Below are 27,440 nucleotides of genomic sequence, written 5' to 3'. Positions count from 1 at the left end.
ATGGCAATGACACGTGGAAAGAAGAGACCCATGTCCCCCATCCCTTGCCTCATCCTCGCAGCCGCTAGCTGCTTTGCCAAACTGAGTGAGTTTCTGTTCTTAACCGTTTGTTCCATTTCGTTTGTATTTTGCCTCGGGGCTGGTTAGCATATCCCTGCCTCAAGCACAAAGTGGTTTTCTCTCTCTGCTCCTTCCTCAGTAGCCTCGACCAAAGGTCTGGGTTCAAACACTCCTCCAGAGGAGAAGGGGATACGGTCAGAGTTGAATATCTCTGACTAGTGGTGGTAAGAAGAAACGGGGCCAGTGTGCATCTCCCAGCACTAGGATGGCTGTGTGGCTATGGGGCCTTAGCTAAGGGGACATCCACACAAGCGGAAGCGACAGGGAATGCAAAATGTACCAGCATTACAGTTTTTCCCTCTGTCCTTTCTTTTGCTGAGTCTCACAGAGCTTTCTTATTTCCTTCTGTTTCCCTCTATGCAGGTGAATCTCTGCAGGTCACCGTGCAACCTGCCTCCGTTGTCCAAAAACTTGGGGCCCAGTCAGCCTGGGGTGTGTAGTGGACCCCCCCAGAGTGAACCTCACCTGGAGACTGAACGGGAAGGAGCTGGCTGGATCGGACGAGGTGCTGGGTATCCACATCGAGCGAGGGAGACTCGTCATCACGGCTCTCAACAACCGCACCGTGGGGCGATATCAGTGCATCGCTCGTGTGCCCGAAGGAGTCATTGCCAGTGTCCCTGCAGTGGTCACGTTGGCTAGTGAGTAGTCCTCTGCCACCCCCTGCATTGCTCGGGCCGTCACTCACGCATCTTGAGAGGCTCATCCATGCTCACTTGTTCATGCTGGCATCAAGGGAGGACTCCTTTGGCTTAGGCCATGTAGCATTTTTGATGGTGGACTGGCTGTCATGTTGTGGCCCAGCCATGACCCAAGCAGTCCTCCCATGTGGCGGGCTGCAGACCTGTCCTGCAGTGATGGTTTTTGCAAAAAGCAGGAAATACTTGAGCAATGGGGTTTGTGTGCGTGGTTGGTTTCCTGACTGTTGTGCTGCTTCATCCGGTTGCTGACTTCTTGATCGAGGTTACCAAAAAGTACCTGCTGGTGCTGATGACCAGACTGCTGCCTGGGCTGCTGCAGGGCTGTTACCAGCGCTGGGTTGGTGTGTGCTGTTATACTGCCATCCTGACCCACGGAAAGTGAAGTTTCTTGCCTTGCTTGTGCTGTGACAGCACCTGCACTTTTTTGTGTTGCCCCCAGGTTCTTCATAGCCAAAGGACCAGCCCCCACACTCTCAGTAAGGGAAGGTTAGTCTGGCTGTGGCGAGGAGGTGCTCCTGGGCATCTGCATTAAGTGCCTGGCGGTCCTCTGTGTGCCATTGGGAAGATCCCCTGCCAAAAGGCAAGGTGAGGGAGAGGGATGGTGGTTGCACGGAGATGTTGGAGGCAGAGGCTGTGTGTTCCTCGTTCGGTAAGGCAGGCGCAGAAGTCGGCAGGAGGCAGATGCAGGAGAGCAGAGTATCTGAAAGGACTCCTAACGAGGTTTTTGTCTTTAAGGGGCAGGAGGCTGTATTCATTCACACTGCTTTCATCCCGGGGGGATGTGCTCCTGCCTTCCAAGGCTTTGTCCTCTTCCTAGGAGGTTGCACTGGCATGGCAGCAAAGAGCCACTTTGTTTCTGAGCCACAGCTCTGAGCGAGGGACCTTGCTCCAATCTCTGAGCTTCCTGCTCAGATCTCCTCACTGCTGCCCTCTGGCATCGGCAAGGAGACCTGTGTGCAGGAGAGGGGGTGTCTTAGAGTGGGGAACTTCTCTTCCAGGCGCCCAGTTTTGGCCAGATGCTGTGCTCAAATGTGAGAAAGTGCTGTCTTTGGATGCATCTGAGAAAGGGCAGCCCATGCCTGCTTGGAGATGGGGGGGCTCTGCGTGGACCACCCTTGTTTAGGCAGTGGAGAGTCTGATCTTCTCGGAGACTCGTGCAGTTTTTGGTGACGCAAGTGCGTGGAGACCACCATTCCCTGGCAGTGACAGCCCTCAGGCATGGAAAGGGCTTCGTCTTTCCAGCAAGGGGGAGTTTGGGGCTGAATTTTAAGAAAATGAAGAAGTGAAGATGTTTGTGCAAAGTGGGGGCTGGCTTTGCTTTAAAGCCAAGAGTTATTGGCCTGACACTGATACATTAATCAGGAGTGAAATGTTTAGGCCAGGCTGGGTGGGAGGAGGAGGCGAGGGAAAGCAAGGGGAGAGTTGCGGAGCTCTGAAGCAGGGTGGGAGGGGGTTGTCACGGGGCCGAATCTGTTAGGGGATTTGGCCTGAGCCCCGTGCTGAGATTAAGTTTCGGAGAACACATTCCAGAGCAGAAAGGGGGCTGTGTGCGCTGGTGGCCTGATAGAAGGAAGGAGAGGGGAGAGGCGAATGGGATTACCAAGGGCATGGTTTGCATTTAGGAGAGCAGGGTGTGCACAGCTCCTCAGCCTGACTGGTTCCTCCTTAGGCTGATCCCCTTTCCTTTTTTTCCCCTCACCCCAACCCACTGCCACCAGCTCGGTCTCCTAGAACAAAGGATGGCTGTTTGACCTATCTGTTTTGGTCTAGCATCAGTGGTGGGCAGGAGACATGTCCTAGGGCACCAGAAGGTCCCACTGTGTCCCTCAGGGCAAACCAAAGCCACAACTGACTAGTTCCTCAGCCCCCTCCAGGAGCCATGTTACCTCCAGCTACTGGATTGCAACTGGGGATGGGGATGCAGAAGAGGGGGACTTGCCCATTGCTGCAGTCCCTGCCGTGGTAAAGGCGCTACTGCTGAGGGATGGTCAAGAGCACCGTTCAGTGGAGCTCACAAAACGGGAGCCAGAGGTTGGTTGAACAAACAGCTAAACCATCATGGGGCACCCCTGTGGTGTGCTGCGTGAGTCCCCTGTCCTCAAGGGGACCTGGGGATGGCAGAGGCCATGTCCCACACACCCGGACAGCCTCGGGTGATGGAGAGCCCCCAGGTGCGGAAGACTTGGCAGTCAATGAGTGAAGAGAGAGAGAGCAGCCCAGGAAAGACGTGGGGCTGAAGGTGTAGGAGGGAAACCTTCTGGAGGGGTTCAGACAACCAGTTTCGTGTTTGTGAGCTTGCAACAGTGGCTTTGCAGTGGTCCGAAATAACAGGGGGCACCGATTCGTGGTGGGACTGTTTGAAAGCTACGGTAGCAGATGTGCCACAGGCTCTCACTCCTGCTCCAGACCTCCTCTACAGGGCCTTGCTCTGAGCTGGTTTGGTGGTGACCATAGTCCTGGGGGTGGAGAGGGAAGCCTTTGGCAGGTCGACATTGCAGTTGATACATCTCTCCCAGGTCACCTGCTGGGTTGAAAGAAAACCTTCTGAAAGTCTTAGCCCCATCCAAAAATTATTTTGGGGGTCCAGGAGGAGAGTGAAACTAGAACATGAAGGTAAGCAGCAGGGGTGGGTGTGGAAATATTTTCAAGGTTTAGTTTTATTTTGGAAGAGGACCTGGAGTCATTGGAAAAAGTGTCTTGCTAGGTTTTGAGGGTATAGGTAACTTTTAGGCTAGTCCCACTCCTTTCTCTCCACCTCCTTTGGAGGAAACACCCTCGAGTGCCCTAGGGTGTGCATGCCCTGTCTCAGGGCCTCCCTGTGCTTTGCTGACAGTCAGCAAACAGATAACCATCGCTGCAGTGCTGGCAGCCCCAGCATAGCCTTGGGACCGATACCTCCCTCTCCCTGTGGCACAGCAATGCCGAGTCCATCTCTGCTCTCCCTGGCTCAGAGGGCTGGTTGAAACTGGCGTTTAATTCCTCCAGCAGAGATAAAATACCTCTTGTATAGAGGAGGGAGGGAGGGAGGAGGGATTTGCAGAAGGGGGAAGATTTCTTACAGCAACAAAAAGAGCAGCACTTCAGCTGTTACTTGGGCACTTTTGAGTCCAGTTAGAGCTGACCTGGTGCCCCGTGATCCCACACTCAGCCTCGGCCGCCCATGTCACATCGGTGCAGATAGATACCTGCTGAGCACTGCTGGTTCGGTGTGCTGCACAGAGCAGCCCCATATGGCCCCAAGCCCATTATGGGTTGGAATCGGGATGGCTTGGCTTGAATGGGTGCAGCAGGGGTATTCCTGATTTTCCAAGCCAGGCCCTAAGCCTTTGTACGGCTAGGAGCTGCAAGGAAGAGAAAGGTATTTTCTCTGCTTGCTTGCAGGTGGCAAATTTGCCACCATGCCAGAAGCCCTGCTCCAGCGCCTCTCCTGGGTGGAGGAGCTATATGAAAGAGGTATGGCCGTGCTGGGCTCTGGTCAGGCCAGGTAAATCCACCGGGGACACAAACATGGTGCTGTGGGCTGCTCCTGCAACAGCAAAAGGCTCGGAAAGTTGAGAGCCCTTGGTGGAGCTCACGGGGCAGCTGAAGTGCAGGGCTGGGGCAAAGCCGGCGGGCAGAGGTGGCGAAAGCCGTGCGACTCCCAGCATTCAGCTGCGTGCACGGGGAGTCAGCGCGGCAAGCGCAGCAGCGAGCCTGACCTGGGTAGATGGGATATTTTAAAACAAAGCAAAAAAAATAGGTGAGAGGTGCAGCAAAGGGACTCCACCTGTTCCAGCATACCCCCTGCGGCCGGGGACAAGAGGAGTGCTGGGCACCTGTGTCCCAGGGACGCTGTGGGACAAGGGGGGCTCATTGCCCCGTGGCTTTCCACCGGCACCACCGCCGAGGGCAGCCCTCAGCTTTGCGGCAACACACGGAGGAAGCCGGGCCTCAGCGCCTGGCGCCCATGGGCAGTGACCCTGCGCCGGGTCGGGCTGGGCATCCCCCAGGAATTTGCAGCTGCTTTCTGAAGACAGCCCCATTCATTTTCCTCTGCCTGGGCCTCTCCTCCGATGGCTCCCCGGAGGCGATGGCGGGAGGGAGGGAAGGGGGTGACTGCATGGAAAAGCGTTTGCTGAGCAGGCGCTGGGGGGGGCTCTGGCCCTGGGGGCAGAGGTGGTGTGAGGAATGGAGGGAAGGAAAACACAGGTGGTGTTGCTTGAGCTGGTGGAGCTGTGGCGTGAGGGCCGTGCAATGGGCTCAGGGCAACGTGGGGGAGCAGGACACGGTGTGGGGGGTCACGCCTGGGGGGTGCATGAGCGGGCAGGAGGCTGAGGGGCTGCACGTGTGCCTACAGGGCGGGAGGGGGCTGGTGTGGACAGTGGCGGTGCCCAGGCTCCTGCGGCACCCACCGAGCGGGGCGCCAGAGCCGTAACCCCAGGCTGCCCTGACAGCCGAGGGGGCATTAGTGGAGGGTGCCTGCCCCTGGGCTGGGGGATCCCCATCCCTGCCCCTTCCCCTGCTCAGGCTCCCTCCCTTCCCTACAGCAGGGAGGACTTTCACCTTGAGGGCCAGCATTTTATTTACTACTGCTTCTCCCAAGTTATTTATGGTCTCCCATTCATTCAATCCAGTCTGTCTCGCCTGCCTCATGCTTGGCCCCCGGCCCTGGGATTCAGCTGGTTTCCCTCCCTGATGACAGCGGCACAGCTAGCCGCAGGGCTGACCCCTCCCTGCACCCCGGCTTGCCCCGTCGCACCTCGGAGTGTATGAACACAAGCACTGGCCTTTGGTTGCACTCCCTTCTAAACCAAAAAAATAAGGGGAGAAAAAACAGAAAAAAGAAAAGAAGCTCTGTTACCATGGCACAGCTGAGATTGGCAGTGCTCTGTCTGTCTGTCCGCAGCACCTCCTGGCCGGTGCCTGGTGGATGAGGACTTGCTGCTTCCCTGTGATCAAGCGTGTCTTTTAAGGACAAGGACATGGGCTGGCACATTGAGTGCTGCCATATGAAAAGGAAAACCCAGCCAGTGGAGAGGGGATGTGGTTTCTTCCAGCTGCAGCGGGAGTTAAGCTCAGGGTGCAAATTGCACATTAGACGTGGGGCATGGCTGCTGCCGGCCAGGCAGCTGAAGGGCAAGCGCTGCACCCCAGTGCCGACCCTCTCCTCCAGCCTTCCCTGCACTGCCTGGTGCGGGGAGAACATGTGTGGCTCCCCCCCGTCTCGGGGAGGGGGCTCATGTGAAGACCCCATGCTGAAACCGTGTGTCCTAGCCCAGCACGGCAGCCTCCATTTTGCCGCGCGGAGGCCAATTGCAAAGGGGGATGTGAAGGGGAGCTTGTCCCGTGCACAGGGGGGGTGCCACCTCCACAGGCCAGCGGTGCCCCCCGGCCGCTCCTTGCCAGCCTCAGCCAACCCATCAGCGTTAATGCACGGCTGTATGCACCCGTACCAGTGGGGAGCGGGCTGGTCGAGACCGCTCGTAGCCAAAACCCGCTGGCAAATAAAACAGTCTTGTTCGCTGTGGGGGAGCAAGAATTTAGGGGAGTAGTTTGGCAGGAAGCTCGTACGCTTGCGTATTGGAAAATAGTTTGTCCCAGTGCCCACCTGATGATTTTCCCCTCTCCCCTGCTGGTTTCGCTCCACTTCTCCGGCAGTGCCCCGTTTCACTCCCCCAGCCACCCCAGGATCCCTTTCCTCTGTTCCTTTCCCCTCTGCCCACAGCTTTGCACCTTGTCCCCTGCAGCCAGGCTGAGAGGGAAAGGCAGGAAGAGCTGGGGGTCCCGCTCCGCACCCCGTGGGGCTGCAGCACTCACAGCTGTGAGAGCGGTGGGCTGATCTGCTGCCTGGGGGTCTGCACACAAGGGACCTCCACGTCCACCCATCCAGGGACAGCATTTTCCATCTCTAAGAGCGTGGTGCTCCCCAGTGGGCTCTGCTGTGCTGGTGCCATGGGTCTGCTCTTCCTCCAGGTTCCTGGGCCCCTTCTCCTTTTCGGGATCCGTGCATGTGTGTGTGCGCAGATCCCTGCCAGCATTGCTGGAGCCTATGCCTTGGCTCTGAAATCTTCATTTAGCTGTGATGAATCCAGACCACCAAGGCGCACATTAATTTTCCTGATGCTCGTTTATATTTTGTTGATCGGAGAAACACGCATGATGTGGGCAGGCAGACACTGGGCTCTCACCTCTTCTCCACCTCTTTCCATTTCTGTGGCTCTTACTGTTTTATTCCTTGATCAAATATAAAAAGCAAAGAGGAGAAAATATCCTGCACTCGTCCCCTCCCCAGCAGTAACTTTCGTTGTTGGAGGAGCGCGAGGTGCTGCCAGCTTTTCACAAGAGTTAACCTTCATCTGGCTTTAATACCCAGTGGAAACATGGCTCCCCTCCTCGGCTTGTCTTAAAGGATTAATCACATTTCTGAAGTTCACCCGTATTCCTTCTTTTTATTATTATTTTTTTTAATTGAACGATGCCAAGAAATTCCAGAAGTATTAAGCATGTTCGCTGCAAATCATTTTTATGACATTGCAAAACCTCCCCTTTTCTTTTCAACCTCCTCCCCTTCCCTCAGATCTGGGCCCGGGAACGCTGGCTCCCCCGGCAGCCACCCGGCAGCCCCTCCGCGCCGTGCTGGGGGAGGCTTTCTCGCTGCCTTGCCAAGAGAGCTGTTTTTTATTTAAACTCCATAAAGGATCTTGCTTTAATCAGAAAGTCTGCTTGAGAAATTTCATGTCACTTTTCCATGACTGTGGGTGGGAGAAGCTTGGAGCCAGAGTTGTCTTTTGCTCTTGAGAGCTGCTGCATTTCCCAGAGAACAAAACCACATTTTTCTGCCGGCCGGGGCTGCCAAGGGAGGCTGCCTGCCGGCCGCCCGCCGCCAGCCGTCCTGCTTCCCCTCCCGCCCCCCGGCGCTCCAAACTGCCCGAGGCCGTGGGCACCCACGTCCCAGGATGGGTTTTGAGGGGGCGAGGGAGCCGCTGACAGCGCGTGGCCGCGCCATGCTGCGGCGACAGACGTGACGTGCCGCCTTAGTGTGGCGTTTTGAAAAGGGAGCGCGGTCTCATTTGGGATTTAGCGGTGTGGCGCTTGGGAGGTGCGTGTCAGCGCTGGGTCCCGGGCAGGACAGGCCGGCTCGAGCCTTGATGCGACAACGGGACTGTCGGCCAAGCGTGGGATGTGCCGTTGTTACTAGGGGTCGCCTGGGCTGGTGCACGGCACCGTAAAAACACACGTGCGGGACTTTTTTTCCTGGCACAAAATCCTCTCCCTCCCAGCACAGCCTGGCTGAGGCAAACTTTGGGATTGCAGCACCCCAGAAAGATTTGTCGCCGTGCCCAAGGGAGACAGGGGACCAGTTTCATCTCTGGGAAGCTTGGCAGGGCCAGGCTGGTGTGCTCCTGCCAGATCCGTGGGGTTTCACCACAGTTCTCTACTCCTACTTTGAAAAACAGGCAAAAGAAAATAAAAGTCAAAGCGCCCCTTTCCCCCCACCCCTGTGTGGCCGCCACGTCAGCGCTGCCAGGGGAGCGACCCCCGTCACAGCCTCGTGGGGGCACACGTGCTGGGAGGGGCTGTGTTCAGGGCTGCTTTAGGGAGGGGACAGCTGTGCCATGTGGGAGGAGAAGCTGCTTTTCCTTGCCAGTCTCTGGTCTTTGAACTGGGGCGTGGGCACTGCTCGGCACACACAAAGCATCGTGGTTAACCAGCCTTCGGCTGGGAGATTATTTGATGGGAGCGAGAGTGCCGGGAGTGCAGATGCCGATTGCTCAGGCACTGGAGGAGTTCTGGGCAGCTCTGGGAGCGTCAGTGTTCACACGCCTTCTCCGCGGTGTCACCCCATGTCTGTACACCCTTGAAGCAGGCTGGGCTGCCCGAGTGGGCCCACAAAGTTCGCTCTTGGTAGCAGGACGGCAGCCATGTTTGAAGTAGCAGGCGGCAGAAGGACGGTTTGGCCGCCGTTCAGTGCTGCAGTTAAGTTGGCTCCTTTTCAGTCTCAGGCCAGGATTTTTCACACCCAGTTTCTCAGCCGTGGAGCAGGCGGTTTCTCCAGAAGCTGGATTTTAACTTACCCATTTTGTAGGAAGGAGGAGAGGGGGAGAAAAAAAAGCTCTGAAACCAGGCCAGTTTCCACTGGCTGCTGGGGATGGAGCGGGTCTCTGCCGGGCACTGCAGGGAGAGGATGAGCTGACGCCGAGATGCTGAGCCAGCCACTGAGATGCCCTGTCGTTCGCTCTCTCTGCAGATCTCAAAGATTTCAAGTTCGACGGCCAGCACGTGATCGAGGTGGACGAAGGGAACACAGCTGTGATCGCCTGCGACCTGCCCGAAAGTCACCCCAAGGCTCAGGTCCGCTACAGCGTGAAGCAGGAGTGGCTAGAGGCCTCCCGAGGTGAGTGCCACGGTATTCTGTCCTGCTGGGTCCCTCCCAGGACCCTCAGTTTTTTCCCTTTCCTACCAGTAGCAGCTTTTTTTCTGCCTCCTCGTTGTCCCTTCGCTTGCGGTGTCTAAGCACAGGTTAGGTCAGGGTCTCTGCTAGATCTCCCTGATGTCCCCACTGCCTGGCACTGGGGAGCCATATGTAACACCAGCTTGCAGTAAGGCAAAAGGAAGCAGAGTTAGGTGATGCACAACGTCGCTCTTCACTGAGTGCTCCATGTTGTCCATGGAGCATTCTTGAAGCCCAACCCGGATAAAGGCGACTGAATTTGGGGAAATTTTTAAAACTTGGATCTGAATTTTGCAGCTTCGCTCCATCTGCTGCATGTACCTGTGACAAGCTAGGTTCACCTGAGGCTCTCTTCCTTCCATCGTTGCATCGTTGCTCCCCCTGATTTTTGAACCAAAAGTGTTATTGCATTGTTTTCTCCCTTCCTGCTTGTCCACCTTTTCTTCAGGGCACTTCCAGGAGGTTGGGCAGCAGCGTATCTTGTGACCATGTGCCACCTCCTCTTCTCTCTCTACAGACAATTACCTTATTATGCCATCTGGGAACCTTCAGATTGTCAATGCCAGCCAAGAGGATGAGGGACTTACAAATGTGCTGCCTACAACCCCAGTGACGCAGGAGGTGAAAACCTCTGTCCTCCAGTGAGAGGCTCCGTGTGAGACGTAAGCCGCTCTCCCTTCACTGCACGACTTCTCCGTAGCGCTTCCAGCCCTGGGAGCACCTACCAGTGCTATTACAGCTAGTTTTCTGTGTGAACCAACGTTATCAGTTGCTAGGAAAACTCCCTTCCAGCAGCAGAAGGCCCCAAGGTCTGCTCCTGGGCTATGTGTCTGCAACCCGGGGATTGCCGTACCTCCTCAGGATTTGTTCTCGGTGATGAGCAAGCCCTAGCCCTTCAGCAAGACCACTTGCTGCGTGCCTTAAGGAACGTCCCTCTTGGCCTGCCTTGCCCTTTATCCGCCCTGTCTCAGGGGAGCAGTGCTACCCCTACCGTTAACCCCTACGTGCACTCTGCACAGAGTGCTTTCCCACCGGCCGCCTTCCTTCCCACCCACGTCCTTCCTCCTCCTCTCCTCACCAGGCTCCACAGCAGAGGCAGCCCGAATAATCTACCCCCCTGAAGCTCAGACCATCATTGTCACCAAGGGCCAAAGCCTCATCCTGGAGTGCGTGGCCAGCGGGATCCCCCCGCCGCGGGTCACCTGGGCTAAAGATGGCTCCAGTGTCTCCGCGTACAACAAGACGCGCTTCCTGCTCAGCAATCTCCTGATTGATCCCACGAGTGAGGAGGACTCGGGCACCTACAGCTGCACGGCTGACAATGGGGTTGGGGAGGCTGGAGCCGCGTTCATCTTCTACAATGTGCAAGTATTTGGTGAGTGCTGCTGTAGCCTTTGTTTCAGAAAGGGCTTGGACTTTCTTCACTGCTTTCAGGGAAAATACTGGTGCTGCTGTACACTTCCTCTCCCTGGACAAACCACAGTGTAATTAACATTAATTGTATTAACAAACCCCTGCTTGTAGTTCCAGTTTCTAGGAGATGGGACAAATTCTGCCTTGAGGGTGGTAGTTCCTCCTTCCTGGCTCCCACCATGGGCTGTAGATGATGGATCTTCCCTTCCTCTGCAGAAGGTCGTCTCTTGTTGTTTGTGGCACTGGGTTTGCTCACTTCCTAGTGGAAGACTGGCTGCTTCTTACATGTATTTGACATTGGCATAGGGAAGACATCAGAGTGTCTTGCTTTTTGTTCTGTTCTGCAGGGAAGCTCTCTGTATGGTGGGAAATGTAAGGGATACTACACCTCAAGATACTTCTACCATGCAGCCTTCTCACCAGCGTTAGGGAGACTAAGCCCATGTTTTATTGGATTGCATTTCATCCAGGAGCCGACATGTTGTTTTGGCACAAGTGTGATCTTTGTAGAGTAGCATTTGAGCTCAGAAGAACAGGACTTGAGGGTGGTGGCTGCTGTCATCTGAGAGGGGCAGATGGCTTTGGGCCACCTCTCCTTGCCACCACATGGATGCTGAAGGTGCAATGAAGTGAACCCCTCCGGGCTGCCACAAAGGGGGATAGGACTTGGGGGTGGGGCGAGGATCCATCGCTCTTCCCTTGTCCCTGCCAGAAAGGAAAGTGCAAAGCCATGATTGTGCTGTGCTCCCTGCCAAGTGGTGCTCAGCAGCAGGTGTTTCTCCCAACACAGAGCCCCAGAGGTCACCATGGAGCTGTCCCAGCAGATCATTCCCTGGGGCCAGAGCGCCAAGTTCACCTGTGAGGTGCGGAGGGAACCCCCAGCCCACCGTCATGTGGCTGCGCAACGCTGTCCCCCCTTTCCGCCCGCCACCGGCTCCGGGCTGTCGCGCCGGGCGCTGCGGCTGGTCAGCGTGGGGCCGAGGACGAGGCAATAACCAGTGCATGGCAGAGAACGAGGTCGGCAGCGCGCAAGCCATGGTGCAGCTGAGGACCAGCCCGACCAGGTAAGTCCCTCTTCTCCAAGCTGTGACCACTCAATCCCAAGCCTAACACACAGGGAAGAGCAGAGGGAGCGTGAAAAGAAAGTGTGGCATGTAACCCTCTCGCTTGTGTTTGTGCTGCCTTGCTCTTCCCTCCCTTTTACCCTAAGCTTCAAGTGCTTTTTTTGACTGGGATCCCGTATCTCCCTGTAGGAATAGACTGTAGCGGTTTGGCTCCTCAGTGCAGTGCCAGGTGCATGTACTTGAGCTCTCTCCACCTGAGAGGCACAGGACATCGGGGTGTAGTGCCTTACCCCTGGCTGCTCAGCCCTGCCTCTGAGCTTGCACTGAGCAAGAGCTTAAACACTGATGTGGGTGGATGCATCTGGGGTTGAGAGGGGTACCACCTATTCCTTGGACCCTGCTGAACTCCAGCGTAAGAGGGCTTCAGAGATGAAGAAGCCCCATATGGCTAAGGCCTGTTCTCAGAAAGGCCTCAGTGAGATGTGTTAGGTATCATAGCAGGAGAAGAGAGATTGTTGCCAACACCTTTTTTGGGTGGCACTGCAGGCAGCACTGCCTGGGACCTGGTGCCTCTAAGTACCGGTGCTGCAATGGGTGCATAGCGCGAGTCCTGAGAGGTTCAAGGGGCTCATAGCTCTGCCTTCACCGCAGGCGGGACGGGCATTTCCCCTGCCTCAACATCTTATCTTTCAGAGCTACACTTAACCCTGGGCGAGATGCCCAGCTGGGCTCGGCTCAGCCTCCAACACCACCTGCCAGGGACAGTGCCTTAAAGCTGCCCCTGGATAAAGTTGGACTGCCAAAGCCTGGGACGACCCCACTGGCAACATCTCCACAGTGTGCAGCCAACAGGGAGCTGGTGTCTCCAGCCGAGGCCCCCATCATCCTCAGTTCTCCCCGGACATCCAAGACGGACAGCTACGATCTGGTGTGGAGACCCCGGCCTGACAGCAGAGCCCCCATCCTCTATTATGTGGTGAAGCATCGCAAGGTATCGCTGTTCCGCCCTGCTCCCATCTTTCCTCTGCGCCGTTCCACAGGCAGGCTGGTGGCCTCGCTGCACGTTTTCACACCTCGTGAGCAGGTGCGTTGGGGCAGGGGCACCCATCGCTCACTGGTGGTGCTGGTTGGTGGGACCTCCTCAGCTGCAGCCTCAGCCTGTTGAGGTGTGATGAGCACAGGCTGCGAGAGCAGGTTTGCCGAGCTGTCCAAGAAGAGCCCATAGTGGCACCCATCTGCCTAAGCACGCAGAGGGCGTATGCACGCACGTGTATTTCCAGTCCGAAGAGCTTCCACTTCCAATTCCCAGTTGTGTGCTTACACAAGTAGGAAGTCCTAAAGGCAGATCGCGCAGTGACTTGCTCTGTAATGTTTTTGTCTTGGCAAAAGCCACAGGGACACCCCTGATTTGAAAGGCTCGGGCTGAACGACACGAAGCAGCAGCCTCTCTCTGCTGCAGGTACCTGCCCTGCTCAGCAGCACCCACGCTCAGTGACTGCGAGCAGCTGGCAGAGAGCCATAGCCATGCGAAATCCTCTGGGAGGGTCCTCAACCACCAGTTTTATTCTAGAAGCTGAAAGGCAGCGCACTGTTGAGCGTGCCTCTTGGCTGGTGGCACAGCATGAGCACATGGTGCACTGCTGAGCCCTACTTGAGCCCAAGGGCTCCTGCCCTCTGTGGTGCTTGTCAGCACAACGGGCAGAGCTGTAGCCCAGCGGCTTCTCCAAATAACAAAGCGTTGTTGAGGTAAAAATTCTACTTTTGAGGCGTACAGCATCTCTTCCCATTTTGCTGGGGATAAGTGGGGAAAAAAAAAGGCTTGAATTTATTTGTTTGCTGCTTGTATTTCCTTTGGGTAGGCAGGGAGCTGCAGCAGAAAGGCAGGTTTTGCTTTGGGGTTCGAGTACATTCCAGATCTGGCAGGTTTTGCATTCCCAGCCGCTACAAGACATCATTTTTGATTATATGTGAATATATGTATCTGTTTTCCTGGAATTGTTTGATTTTGTGAAAATATGGTACAATAGGAGGCTGTTACAATCCCTACACGTCCTCGATTTCTTTCTAGACAAAACTTGAGCTGAGGGTTTCAGCTAACCCTCTCTTTAAAGAGCTCTTTAAAACAAAGGCAGAAGATGCCAACACAAGAACACAATAGGGCAAGAAAAGATGCCAAAAGCCTCACCAGACTATTGGCTCTGGTTGTCTGCCAAGAAGAGATTTGTCCCCCAGTGGTGTATCATGTAACCACCAATTCTGCATGCGATCTTAACTTGCAGGCTGGAGTTTGTCCATATTTTGTTTGTTTTTCAGCACTTCACCTGGAAGGGGCTGTAGGGCAGTGGAGGTCACCGCGGGTCACTGCAGTTTGCAGTGATATGTTTTCAGTGTAGTCCAAATTCTCAGCTGGAGACTCTTTCTTGGGATGCTTAGGGATTGTGTGGAAAGGAATTAGTCCCAATAACCCTTAGACTTGTTTAGAAAGAGTCTCTTTCTATCAGAGATCCTCAGGATCAAGTTATATAATGATCGAGTTTTGACACCTCTGACTGGAAAAGCATGTGCGCAGAGAGGGAAGGAATCAATTCAGCAACAAAAGAAAAGGCTCTTTGTGCAAAGATGGCTATAAGGAAAAGAAAACCTACTGACAGGAGGCTGACATTTGTACTGGGCAAGCCTCTGCTTCTCCTCTGGAAAATATCTGCGGATGTATCTTTTTTCTTGCTCTTATGCTGCCCCTAAAATCTCAGCAGCCTGCAAGCAGTCAGATGCCATGCAGCCGTTATCTTTGCTTCTTAAGAATTTCTCTTTTTCTTTCCTGGTATTAGCAGGTCTTTAGGGCTCCCCCTCCCTGGCCTTACAACTCCATGGGCTCGGGAATAAAAATAAAACGAGGCAGGCATTAATCAGTCAGTGTCAAACGCTTGGAGAAGATGAATGATATGGCAGGGTCTTGGCATTTCCGTTTTGTTGCGTTGCCGGCGTTGCTAATGCTCCTTTTGGCACCGGGTCACTTCAGTGTCCTGCCTGTTTGCCTGCAAAAATATTATCCTTGCAGCTCAGGAGAAGGAGGAAGGTCCCACCTTCCCTCCCCCTCTGCATGGGGCATCACCAAAAAAACAAGTGTGTTTCCAGGCCTTTCTGGGGGCCTTTCTCTTCCCTGCAGAAACCTGTGCTCAAACATTATGGTTCCTCACCTCAGTCAGAAAGTGCCAGTGGTGAGGCTGGCTAAAACTGGATAAAAAGCCAGTGGTCAAATAATTTAGGTCCAGATGACCAAAGTGGTGTCTGGGTACCTCACCCATGGAAATGGCCAGCGCCTAAATGAGCAGCGCAGTAGCTGGGCTGCAGGAGAGATTGGGCTCCTAAAGCAGCTCGAGGCTCTGGCTAATGCTGCCTCTTGTGGGCACACCTGCTCCAGAGCGTTATGTGCATCGAGGGGCAGTGGTGGCATCAGAGGGGACCAGTGGACAGAATGGGGCTGAGTGAACCCAGAAAACAAGGTTTTTCTTGACCCAGAGGTCAAGAAAACACCCTGGTGCTTGGGGACTCGTCCTGCTTATACCTGAATCCTTCAGCTTTGCAAAATCAAGCTGGAAACATCTCCCTCCTTTGCAGGCAGGGAACTGGCCTCCTGGCAGGGAAGGTAGCCCTGGTTGATCGGCAGCCTGTCATGGTCATGGAAGTTTCTGAGCTGGGCGCAGGCAGGAAGCCCAGCCTGCCCCCAGCTTTGCAACGCCTGCCTTGATGTCTCAGCAGGTCACCAACGCCTCTGACAGCTGGGCAGTGAGGGATGTCCCAGCCACGCAGCACCGCCTGACCCTCACCAAGCTGGACCCTGGCAGCCTCTATGAGGTGGAGATGGCCGCTCACAACTGTGCCGGCGAGGGACAGACGGCCATGGTGACCTTCCGGACTGGTAAAGGTCAAACCTTTCCCTGGGTGTTTTTCTCTGAGTCAGGGGAGAGCCCCTCCGAGACCTCCTGCCCCAGCCTTTTGGCACAGGCACCAGCCTTAGGACAAAGGGGCTGCTTCTGCTCTGGAAACCCATCTTCCCTCCGCTTATGGAGACTGTCAGAAGGGAAAGTGGAGGGTGGGGCTGAAACAGGATGGGGAAAATCAGGTCTTCCCCTCTGCCTTGGGTTGGAGCAAGGCCCTTCCTCCCTTGGTGTCTAAGTTGGACACCTGCCGAACCGTAGAAAATAGGTCTGGTGGGGATGTCAAGAGGTCTTTTAATCCATCCTCTGCCTGGAGACAGGATCAACCTCTTTGTCTAATCTGTCCTCAAAAGCTTGTCCTGCACTAAAGGAAATGCCAAGCCTTCCCATGCAGTCTGCCGAGCCGTGTTTGCCGCTAAAAGGATGTTGTAAATGTCTACGCCGAGTCCCCCTGGCTGCTTTTCATGTCTCCAGCAGGTGTAGGGATTCGCATTCCCTTCATAGAAATCTTCCCCGTGGCAGTGGGCTTGCTCACATCTCCCCTCAGGCCCCCGTCTTGTGCTAATTACTACCTTCTCAGGCAGAAATCTAGCAATGTTTCAAGAAAACCAATTAAAAGTTTTAGACAATTAAATGTGAGAGGAACCTATGAACAGTTTAGCAAACCTGCCCCTTTAGCCTTAGTTCCTGTCTGCAGGTTGAGTCCTTCAACCCCTAGGACTGATGGAGTCTGGAGAGTACTTACCTCGGCATTGTGGCTGGGAATATTTTTTTTTTTGGTCATCAGAGCAAAAATTTACTCTGAGCCACATTTCCTTGTCACTGACTCCACATCTCCCTTCCGCACAGGCCGGCGCCCAAAACCAGAGATTGTTGCCAGCAAAGAGCAGCAAATCCAGAGGGACGACCCAGGCACGAGCACTCAGAGCAGTAACCAGTCCGACAACAGCCGTCTGTCCCGTAAGGCCCTCTCAGAACTGGGCAAGGAGGGAGGGCGAGGGGTGCTGGATCTCTTGTGGGTGGCAGTGGCCAGGCCATGCTGGGGTTGCTCATCCCCACCATACGCAAGTCTCCACTGGGTAAATCAAGACTGTGCAAAGCTGGAAGAGTGGTGTCTAGCTCCTGATGAGGAGAGGTCCGTCTCGGACACTCCTGCTACTGCACTTGGCAGGCAGTCTGTTTTAGGAGAGAAGGCTGATCCCACTGCCTGTCCTCACCGTTACTGCAAGGGCTTGTCAGGAATTCTCTTGGCTCTTGCTGAGTTTCACATGGAGGGTTCAGAAAGCCCTGCCATGGCATCTGCGAATGTGCCGTGCGCAGGACCAAGAAGCTGTTGTGCACCAGTGGGTGCTGGGGGAACCTGAGGGAGGACAGGGAGCCAAGTCCCTACAGGTCCTGGCATCCTCTTCTCTTGGCCAAGCCCTGACAATGGGCAATTCGTGCCCATTCTAGGGGTGGAGGGTGCTCCATTTGGGTATTTTGCTGCACTGGAGAAACATCAGCTCCTGCCTGTTTAATCCAGTTCATTTTTTCCCACCTCATGTCTGCCATTACTATTACTCACTAGTGCCATTATCCTTTCTGTGAAATTCTCTCCTTCAATCCTTATCCTTTCTGTGAAGTCCTCTCCTTCAGTCCTCCACACTCATTCATGTGTTGCCTTTTCTTTCATCTCCACGGCTCCGTTCATCTCTTTCCCTCCCATCTTTTGATTGTTTTCCTATCAAATTGCATTTCTACAGTTCAGAACTTTTCCCTATTTCCTCCTAATCTGGTTCCTCTCTCCTGTTTTTGTCTCCTACACTCGTCTGTCCCCATTGTCAGTCTCCCCCTGCTCACTGCTTCTACATCAGCCAGGCCTTTTGCTCTGTCTCCAGCCCTGCATCCACAGCTCTCACTGCTCTCCCTCCCATGATGAGTGTACACACCTCAAACCTTGTCTCATCCTGCCTGAGTTGGGAGTGGAAAAGGAGCAAGAAACGCAAGCAGGAGTAAAAGGTGCTTGCAGGGCACAAACTGCAGGGGGCGAGGATTTGGGGATGCCAGCTCTAATGAAGAGGTAGAAAGAAGAGAGCAGTCAGGACTTAGAGCATGTGAGTGGGTGCAATGCAGGTAGTCCTTCACCCACATACCTCTGAGCTACAGGATCCTCCAGACAGGGCGAGAGGTACGTGTTTCATGTCCTGATGTCCTTTGGTGCCCCTTACAGCTCCAGAGGCACCGGACCGTCCAACCATCTCCATGGCATCAGAGACATCTGTGTACGTGACCTGGATTCCCCGTGGGAATGGTGGGTTCCCCATCCAGTCTTTCCGTGTGGAATATAAGAAATTGAAGAAGCTGGGAGACTGGGTCCTGGCTACCAGTGACATTCCTCCTTCTCGCCTCTCTGTGGAAATCCCAGGCTTGGAGAAAGGTAAGCAGGTGTTCTCCTCCCTTGCTTCTTGGAGGTCTGTAGGAAGGCTGTGCAGTCCCTGTAGGGTGGTTATTCATCTGTCACGTCATGCTTAGCCCCAGCATGTGTGAGCAAAACAAAGCCTCCCCAGCTCCAGCTTTGGATGCCATGGGGAAAAGCTGCAGATGCTTCTCTGATTTCTCCAGCTGCAAACACCAGCACAGATTTGACCTCCCTCAGGGAGGCTTGCGCATGCTTTTCTGTATTACAGGATATGGCTACTAAAGGCATTTGGTTTTGCCATTTACTAGACAGGGCAGAACTTTCCTTAGCCACAGGGAAGACAGATGGGCACACAATTCCCATTGCACTTCACATGAGAAAAGACGGCATCACTGAGCTGGGCAGCTTAAAAGGGCAACATATTTACCCCAACTTAAAGATCAGTGAAACTATGTTTGCATAAAAATTATTCAGGCTTCGAGCTTTTAACTGATGTTTATGTACTTAATTTCTGTGTAGTAGGGGAAGGACACTTTCCCATACCTGCTTTCGGGTCAGGACATCCTTTCAGGCATCTCTGAATCTGCCCACACACCTTCAAGAACTGCCACCTGACCTCTAGATCATCCAGACAGGAATTAAGGAAGGCAAATAAAAGCAGGCTCCATCTAGCACATGGCTGAAATCTGACTATTCTGTGTTTGTACTTCGACCAAAACCTCTCTGTAGACTCTCTGCCTTCTGGAGAAGATGTAGCCCCTCTCCACAGTCAGGCCTGGGCTGACAATAGACGTTTTGGAAGACTCCAATCTCTGCAACTCTTTTATTTCTTATTTTCCCCCAGGCATGTCCTATAAATTCCGTGTCCGGGCACTGAACATCCTGGGAGAGAGCGAGCCCAGTGCAGCATCTCGGCCGTACGTGGTGTCTGGGTACAGCAACCGAGTCTACGAGCGCCCTGTGGCTGGGCCGTACATCACCTTCACAGACGCCATCAATGAGACCACCATCATGCTGAAGTGGATGGTAAGGTTTGTAGGGGTGGAGATCTCTGAACATGGAGGAAGCAGGCGTGTGGTGCCCAGCTTACATACAATCTTCCAGTTTACCACACTGGAGCCTGTCATCAGCGCGAGTGGATCTGGGATCCAAGAGCTCTCTCCAGCAAAGGAGGACTAGGCTTGGGTCACGTAGAAGTGAGGGAAGTCAGAGAGCCTAGGAAATCCTTCTCATCTGAATCCAACATTGTAAACAGGAGGATTTTGGCAGATAACCTCAGGGTCATGACCATTTTGTTCAGTAAACGCAGGTCAACAACACACATCAACAACACATGGGGTGGCTGCTTGCTCTCCTGGCCAAATTCCTGGAATCCATTAGCACCCTTTTCTGTCCCAGTAGTTTCCAGCAGATATGTCCTTCACTCTCACTTGCTGGGTAGCAGTCCTAAGTGCTAATAATCATTTATGGCAGTCCACCCTAGAGGATTTTTAGGAGTGGGCAGTATCTTTTGGATCACAAGCCCAGATCCAAGCGTTTCCAACAGCTTAGAGCTTATTCAGAGGGACGTGTTCCCTCTTCTCTCCTAGTTGCTTCTAGCCAGAAATTGCTACAGTGCAGGATGAGCACTGCTGTTCATTTAAACACAAACAGTAGCTGATAAAATCCTGGGTGAAAGACAGCAAGAACACACGGAGCTGGGACAGTACTGCCCTGGGTGGGGGAGGAACAGAGCTGTCTTCAGAAACACAAGAGTCCTGAGGTCACCAGTTCATGACAAGATGCAGTTTGTCTGGAAGCTGCCAGCCTGCTGGAGTCAAGGTGAAGCTGTGCTTGTCCTTGCCCAGCTGAGTCACTATTGCTGAGGAGGTTTTTCTCTGAAGCATTGGCTGTGGCTCCTGGAGAGAGCAGAGCACTGGATGCTTGGGGTGAAAGCTGGTCTGTAACCTGAGAGAAGCATGGCGTGAGAGCACTTGGAAGGAAGCTCTTACTGTGCAAACCAGGGGCAACACAAGGAAGATCCCTCTCCTGGGTCTTCCTGCTGTCACATTCCATTTATCTCCCCTGCTCCTCACCTAGTACAGTACGGAGAACAGACATCTCTGCTAATTTCTGCTTTCCCTCCCATTCTCTGCAGTATATCCCAGCCAGCAACAACAACACTCCCATCCATGGTTTTTACATCTACTACCGCCCCACTGACAGTGACAATGACAGCGACTACAAGAAGGACGTGGTGGAAGGTAGGAGATACCGAGAGACTGATCCCAGCTGCTGGTTCCTCCTGGAAAAGTACACAACCAGAAGGAGCCCTGTGCACGAAAGGCAGCTGCTGCTGCTGCTGTCCAGGCCTGCTTTACCTAGCACTGCTGCAGAGCTGGGCCAGCTGCATGTTCCCCAAGGAACGTAACGCCTCCGTGTGTTTGTTCCCTCCCCAGGAGATCGATACTGGCACTCCATCAGCCACCTCCAGCCAGAGACCTCGTATGACATTAAGATGCAGTGCTTCAACGAGGGTGGTGAAAGCGAGTTCAGCAACGTGATGATCTGTGAAACTAAAGGTAACCAGCTTCCCAGGGCACCTCTGGGAGCACAGCCTGCTGCCGTCCCTGCCTGCAGCTATACAGGATGTAGCACAGCAAGGCAGGTACCGTCCCTGCCTGACGGTGCATCATGCAAGCTCAGGCAAGGAGATGGAGACAGCAGCGGGAAGAAGAGACGTAGGTTTGTTGATGCTGTTGCTCAGTATGAGTATGTACCCATACCAGTACTCACAGACCCCCTGTGCAGAGTCCATCACTGTTTCCCTCAGAGTGGTTGTTACCTTTTGTATTCTTAAGGATCACACAGATGGTGACTGGAACTGGGCAGGCTAATTTGACCTTGCTGTTCCATACTCCTGTGTTTGGTTATAAGCAGGTCCCATGTTGACTTCCAAGCAGCTGCGCTGCATGATAGTCCAAGTGAGTGTTTTGAAGAAGCTATTTTCCTTTTTCCTTTTGCTTTAGCAGCCCAAGAGCCTGGAAGATCTGTAAGCCAAACACACTTGTCTGTACTGCAATATTCATCAGCCTAGGAAATCCTCTGGCATCCAGGAGCACTTCTTTAAAGCCACCATGGAAGTGTGTCTATTCCACAGCAGTGCAGACATCCCTGGAGTGTGCTGCTCTTCCACCTGCCATGTGTGTGTCTAACACTCCCTCTGTCTCTTCCCTTCGCAGCTCGGAAGTCTCTTGGTCTGCCAGGTCGTCTTCCGCCCTCAACAGTGCCCCCACAGCAGCGACCCCCACTCAGTGGTGGGCACAGTGGCCTGGGGACAGGAGCCATGGTGGCCCGTTCCAGCGACTTGCCATATTTGATTGTAGGCGTTGTGCTGGGCTCTATCGTCCTCCTTATTGTGGCCTTCATCCCCTTTTGCCTGTGGAGAGCCTGGTCCAAGCAGAGTAAGAGTTCTTTCATGAGGACTGATTTACAAGATGTTCTCTGCCCTGTTGGGTTAGATCTGACCCTGGGTGTAGTTGGGTCAAACACTCAAAATGTGAGGGCTGCACATTCTGGGAAACAGAGAGGGTGGGCAGTGGGCAAGTCCTAAATGTCCTGTGGAACCCCATGAAGACTAAGGCCACCGTTTGTCCCTTGTCCTCCTCACCTTGTTGAGACGGAACCCTGGGACCAGAGCAGGGGGAAAGGGACATTCCATTTGCCTTCGTGTAAGGCTCCTTTTCCTCCATTTGTATCCAAGGATGCTTTGGGAGCCAAAATAGTGTTTAGGCTGTCCTATCAGGCAGCTATCTCTGCTGAGCTGCAAGGAGCTCAGCTTTACCTCTGATTTGGGCCTCAGACTTCCTTTTACTTCCCTCTGCAGAGCAAACCATTGACATGGGCTTCCCAGGAGCTGGGCTGCTGGTATCGTCCTGCCAGTACACCATGGTGCCTCTGAGGGGCATCTCTGCTCCTCGTGCCAGTGGACATCCCTATGTAAACGGGCAGCCCTATGCCAACGGGGCTCATCTGAACGGCATCTGTTCCTCTGCAGGAGTGGGCTATGCAAGCACCAAGCCCCGAGATTACAGTCCAGATGAAATGCCACAGGTATGTCTACACCAGCGGTTAACGGTTTTACATGAGCTGCAGGCCGTGGTTGCAGTGAGAAGCCTTCTCCAGCCATGTCTGGCACCCTTTGCAGCATGTAGAAGTGGCAAGACTTGCTTAAAAGAGATTTCCCCTTTGCAATGGAGTCTGAGACACGGGAGGAACAGGAAAGTCTCCAAAACATTGGTGAAGAGGTGGTTTCTTGAGGCAGTGGCTCTAAGTACAGAAGAGGCAGTGAGCAAAGGCCACTTTTATGGGCCTTGTTCCTGTTTCTCCTGAGCAAAGCTCACAGAGACTGACAATGTTAAGGACTCTGGGTAAATAGTGGCACAGGCCAGGGCAGTGCCAGAGCCTGATATCATCCCCCCGTGATTCAGCAGTAAGCATGAAGTGAGTTTTTCAGTGCTCAGTTCCACTGTCCTCTGTAGCAAAAGAAACAGTTCCAGCTTTCTCTGCCTACTGTCATGAGAGCTTCACCAGTCTGCCCCACGGCTCTGGCTCCCAGATCAGCACCTGCCTCTTGATGCTGCTATGTGGCATTGCTCCGCTGAGAACCCCTCTCTCTCCTTCCAGTCACACGAGGAGACCAATGCTCTGCTGCAGGCGAGAGTGCTGCAAAACAGGAATGCCCAGCAAGACTATCAGCCCTCCAGGTTAGTCCTGGCTTATGGAGGGGAGGGTGGAACAATCTGGTGGAGCCCACGAGACTACATCCTCACAAAAGCTTGCCCTCAGCATGCTCCTATCTGTCCCAATTCACTTGGGAAACAAGTCCATGCTCTAGCACTAGGCCTTGGTCTAAATTATCTTTGTACAGTTCATTCCTCTTATGGTTTGAGGGAGTGATAATTTAATTGTAGAGATGGCCAAGGACTACTTCTCCTTGCCCCTTTTTCCTCCCCCTGCTCCTAAGCAGGAGACTAAAAAGTAGGATGAGAGAAGCTAACATCTATGGATGCTGATAAACAGCTGCCCCAGAATCTAGCCAGGGTCCAACTGAGGGTGCTTTGTGTCTCACTGTTCAGACATCAAGTTGTTATTCCCATGCTCCCTGGGACACACTCCTCCTCCCAGCTCCTGTGGCACTCACCAGATGTTGAATTGCAGATACCAGGTCCCATCACCTCATTCCCATCCCACAAGAACGTCCCAATTTCTGCTCTTCCTCACATTTAGGAATGCTTTGTGTCATTGCATTGATGCAGCGAGCTGAGATGTTACATAGGTTGTATCTTCCAAGGAGGAAAGATCTGTGAATAGTGCTAAACCTCTTTGTCTGCCTCTCCAGGTTGCCCAACTCAAGAACAGAAGACAGCTCTTTCCTCTACAGTCTCCCAGATGACTCCACTCACCACCTTCTTCAGCCACAAGATGACTGTCCTCACCTTCAAGAGCACTTTGTTGGCCTCCATCATCCAGTGATGGACAAAGTGGGAGGCCCTAGCCTGGATGCTCGACGAGATCCCCTGTTCCACCAAGGTCAGTGGTCTGGAAAACTCCGTGCTTGGCATCATCTCATTGTTTTTGGCTGATCTTGAAGGGAAATCTCACTGTAGAGCCTTTCTGATGGCTTTGTTCATGCTCGCTTCTGCAGTGCAAGGACAGTTTTAATACCACAGAGAACAACAGCATGGAAAGGCCATACTAGAAGTTGGGACTGTAAATTGCCTCAGTCAGTTTTAGAAGACAAACTTCTCATTTCCACAAAAGCTTCAGCTGTATGCAGCTGGAAGGGCACATACCCACCTCCAGTTGCAGAGACACTGTCCTTTAGTCCTTCCGAATTTGGCATCTTCCAGACTGCCAGTAAAACAACAAGGTTCTAGAAAAATTATGTGAATCCATTGCCCTAGGACCTGATCCATTGATCCACAGTGTGGATTGAACTCATCGTGTATAAGCATGGGATCAAACTCCCATAGAGCCAGGACTTTTAGGATGCAGTTCTTCCTTTTTGGTCAGAGTACCTGTCTTCATAAAGTGGACTGTCGACTAGAAAGCTGCCACACCATCTCTCGTTTCTGTATCTATTGTAATCGTTTCTTGCTCCTCTCCCTTTCAGGAAGCCCTTGCTGCCTAGGCCTAGTTCCAGTTGAAGAGGTAGAAAGACTAGATTGCTGCCAGTCCAGAGGAGATCTCCATCTGCAGAATCCAGTGGTCACATCTTTCGGTCAGGACCTACCAAGACATCTGAACGACAGCCCACCACCACTGAGGCCTTTAGAGACTCATTCTCCCACCAGCTAGGGACCAAGCTGCCTTTTGCAAAAGACTTATTCTAAAGAGAAAAAGAGAATGGGTATTTATTTTTGTATAACACCCCTATTTATATATTTATGCACTTGTATATAGATGTATATGTGCCTTTTTATAATGCTATGGAGACAGCAGGCATCCTTAGATCACATCCAAGGTCACAGGAGAGACCAAGAAACAAGGCAGCAGCTCTCTGTGGCACCGGGCTGTTCATCAGAGCACAAGACTGAAACAGCAGCACAAGAGACGTCGCAGGACACGGGTCCAAACAGAGCTGCCACCACCAAGGTCCAGCAGCCTCTTGCAGTGAGGCTTCACGAAAGACAACTGTCAAAAAGGTCTCTTCCTCTCTCCCAGAGGAAGGCATGTCCCAGGAACACACTCCTGTGAACGGACTGGAGTTATGCACTCTGCCTACTCAACGTAAACAACCTTCGCACACACACCATCTGTAAAGCAAACCCACGCTTTAACAGCTAAAATAAAGGCTTTAGTCTTTTCTGTGGCTGGCTGCATGCTAAATCCAGCCATAGAACGAACCTCTTTTTTCCTTGCACACACACCACAGCAACCAGGACACCTGGGAAAAGGTGATGTTTTCTGCAGTTACAGTACTCCAAATAGCCACTCCTGTGCATCTTCTAAATGCTGAGCTCAGGAAAAGAGGGGCAGCCACCACCTGTGCCAGTTAAGTGACATAAAACTTGTAGTGAGGAGCACAGCTAGAAGAAATTTTCATTTATCTCCAAAGACGGCTGCCTCAGTTTAGTGATGGGGAGGAGGCAGACAGACACCCAGATCTCTGCAAACTTTTCTCCTTATCCCCCATCCTGTGGTTTTCCAGCTTCCAAAGCTTTCAGCATCCAGGTGTGTGGATAAAGGTCATTTATTTTCCCTAAGAAAACAGAGGATGCTCAGCACCTTCACAGGGACCCACTGAAAAGGCAGGCAGCACAAGTGTCATCCATTCGGTTGTGCTGGGGCCAGCAGGGGCAGTTCTTGTGCCTGGCTGGGACATGGTTGGATCCTGGCTGAGCATATGTTGGCCAGAGGAGCAAGGACAAGTGGCAAAAAGCAAGGAGGGGGGAGGAGGAGCAAGAGCAGCTGCAGGTTGTTCAATCTATTTAATTAAAAATCAATCTATTTTTAATTAAAAATCAGCAACAAACCCCAAGCATCCCTGTGCACCCTCAGAAACTCTGCACTGGAAGAACAGTGCAACACAACCGCTCTGCTTTGGGGCTGAAGGAAGTTTTCACGCTAAGACAGGGTAAGTGCTGTAAATGGTCATGCACTGCCACCAGACCGAATGCCAGAGGCAAAAAAAGAGTAAGACCTGAAAACATACAGAACCTGGCTGTCTCACTCTCATCAGGCAGGTGCAAGCCAGTGGAATTATGGCCTGACTTTGCACTTGCTATACCCTCCTCATGCCGGGTAAAGTCCACGTCCCACGCTGCAGTGCAGTTTTCCCACTGCTACAGAGCAGAGGCAAGTGGGAAAGTATTTGATTGGCTCCATACCCATCTGAGCACTGTAGGCCCTGAGGAGAAAGGTCCTTTTGCTTCCTCCAAACAAATAGCACTTCCCTTCTCTTTTTACCATGACTAACTAGCTCAGAGAACTGCCATTGCTGCTAGGATGTTCAAGAAAACAACAAAACCCCACCCTTAAGGCAGACCTCGCTTGCCATTTTTGAGTAACGGGCTAGATCTGCCCATGTGAAACTCATATCCAGCCTTCCAAAGCCACTCACGTGAAGTACAAATATACATGTGTGCACACACCCCAGAGCATCTGCCCAGTGCAGATCTCTGCAACGGACCAATAACAGCATTTACTGTTGGTATTTGCACTTTTTTATTCCATATCTGTCACTACAATGCTATTTTGATCAGGGAAACATATAACCCTTTACAACTAAACCCCTGCATAGCCAAAGCAATTCTTTTCCCACTTCCAGGTATGACTACTGCCACAGTTAACCATGGCCATTTTTAAGAGATACTTGCACTGTTAGTTACCGTTTCTGGTGTAAGAACAGGGAGCGATACAGTTGGTGTCTCAGAGTCCTGCGGTGATGAAGGTTGTAGAAAGAGGAACCCATCTTTTCTGCTAAGGAGAGCGAGTTCTTCTCTTAAGCACCCATCTTTTCTGCTTAAAAGATTGATTTCTTCTCTTAGGAGGGCTGTGTCATGAGCCTTGTGCTTGAGACGTGACTCCAGCCTGGCCTTCTCTTTGATGTCACTAGTTCGAGTGCCCTGAAATTCTACTCCCTGTAAGGAGAGGAAAAAAATAGCTCCTATAAAACATGGGAGAATGAACAGTGGAAATTTACTTCAAGTGGGAAGGTGAAGCTTTCCAAGAGGCAGGACAGCTTCATGACTTCTCCACTCCTCAGTCAGAACCACTTGGAAGTCAGAGCAAAGGGCCACTAACTTAGACACAGACTGTCACAGGTAGCTGCATTATTCCCTAATACAGAGCAAAGAAAACACTTTAATTCATTTGGCTCTTTCCTTGTAACAAAGGAATAATTTTGACTTGCTGCAAGATGTTTTTTGATTAGAAATAAGATGAATTAGTTTCAATATTAGAAAGATGCTAAGTAAGAAATTAGCAGAGAAGCTATGGTATGGCCTACTTCAGGATCACCTCATTCATCTCCCTTTCCACAAGGCTCGGAGCAGCCGTTCAGCCTGTGCCACACGGCAGTATTAGCCCAAACCGCTGCCTGCAGAGCAGGATGGGTGAGGGCTAGACGAACACTTACTCATTTCTGATCGGTCCCAAACCTGCCTGCAGTAGTGCCTAAAAGACTTACCAGATCATTTTTCAGTGAATCCAGCTTAGTGTCGAGTTGCTGCTTTTCAAGGCAGAACCGGTTCAGCTGCTGCAGCTTGCTGGTGTTTTCCTTTGTCAGCTTCATTAGCTGCTGCTGCAGGGCTGAGATTCTTTCCTAGAGAGATGTAAAAGGTTGAGCTGGGATGAGAGAGGACAAAAGCTGTGATGTGGGGAGGAAGTGCT

The 27,440-nt window shown here is 52.9% G+C and overlaps 2 protein-coding genes across 2 annotated transcripts in view; one reads left to right on the top strand and one right to left on the bottom strand.

Annotated features, from left to right (window-relative positions):
• BOC (BOC cell adhesion associated, oncogene regulated) lies at positions 1 to 24,404 on the top strand. Its single transcript, XM_086621262.1, is given in 23 exon segments — positions 1 to 85; positions 484 to 531; positions 534 to 761; positions 9,049 to 9,195; positions 9,770 to 9,888; positions 9,890 to 9,914; positions 10,334 to 10,631; positions 11,456 to 11,534; positions 11,536 to 11,586; positions 11,589 to 11,647; positions 11,649 to 11,729; positions 12,423 to 12,720; positions 15,486 to 15,648; positions 16,517 to 16,627; positions 17,877 to 18,083; positions 18,910 to 19,091; positions 20,203 to 20,308; positions 20,504 to 20,626; positions 21,287 to 21,508; positions 21,931 to 22,157; positions 22,731 to 22,810; positions 23,446 to 23,636; positions 24,220 to 24,404. Coding segments are annotated over 23 exon segments (3,315 nt in total).
• Positions 24,405 to 26,410: 2,006 nt separating this feature from the next.
• Positions 26,411 to 27,440, bottom strand: part of CFAP44 (cilia and flagella associated protein 44) — a 41,266-nt gene continuing 40,236 nt past the window's right edge. The window contains exons 33-34 of the mRNA XM_086622790.1: positions 27,238 to 27,372; positions 26,411 to 26,689 (exon numbers count right to left, since the gene is read on the bottom strand). Coding sequence (XP_086478916.1) covers positions 26,411 to 26,689; positions 27,238 to 27,372 — 414 coding nt within the window. The remainder of the gene's footprint in view (positions 26,690 to 27,237; positions 27,373 to 27,440) is intronic.

Source organism: Tauraco erythrolophus, chromosome 1 (genome assembly GCF_009769465.1).
Source record: "Tauraco erythrolophus isolate bTauEry1 chromosome 1, bTauEry1.pri, whole genome shotgun sequence".
NCBI classification, from domain to species: Eukaryota; Metazoa; Chordata; class Aves; order Musophagiformes; family Musophagidae; genus Tauraco; species Tauraco erythrolophus.
Note: the sequence above shows the minus strand (reverse complement) of the source record. Positions and strands in the feature narration are given on the sequence as shown.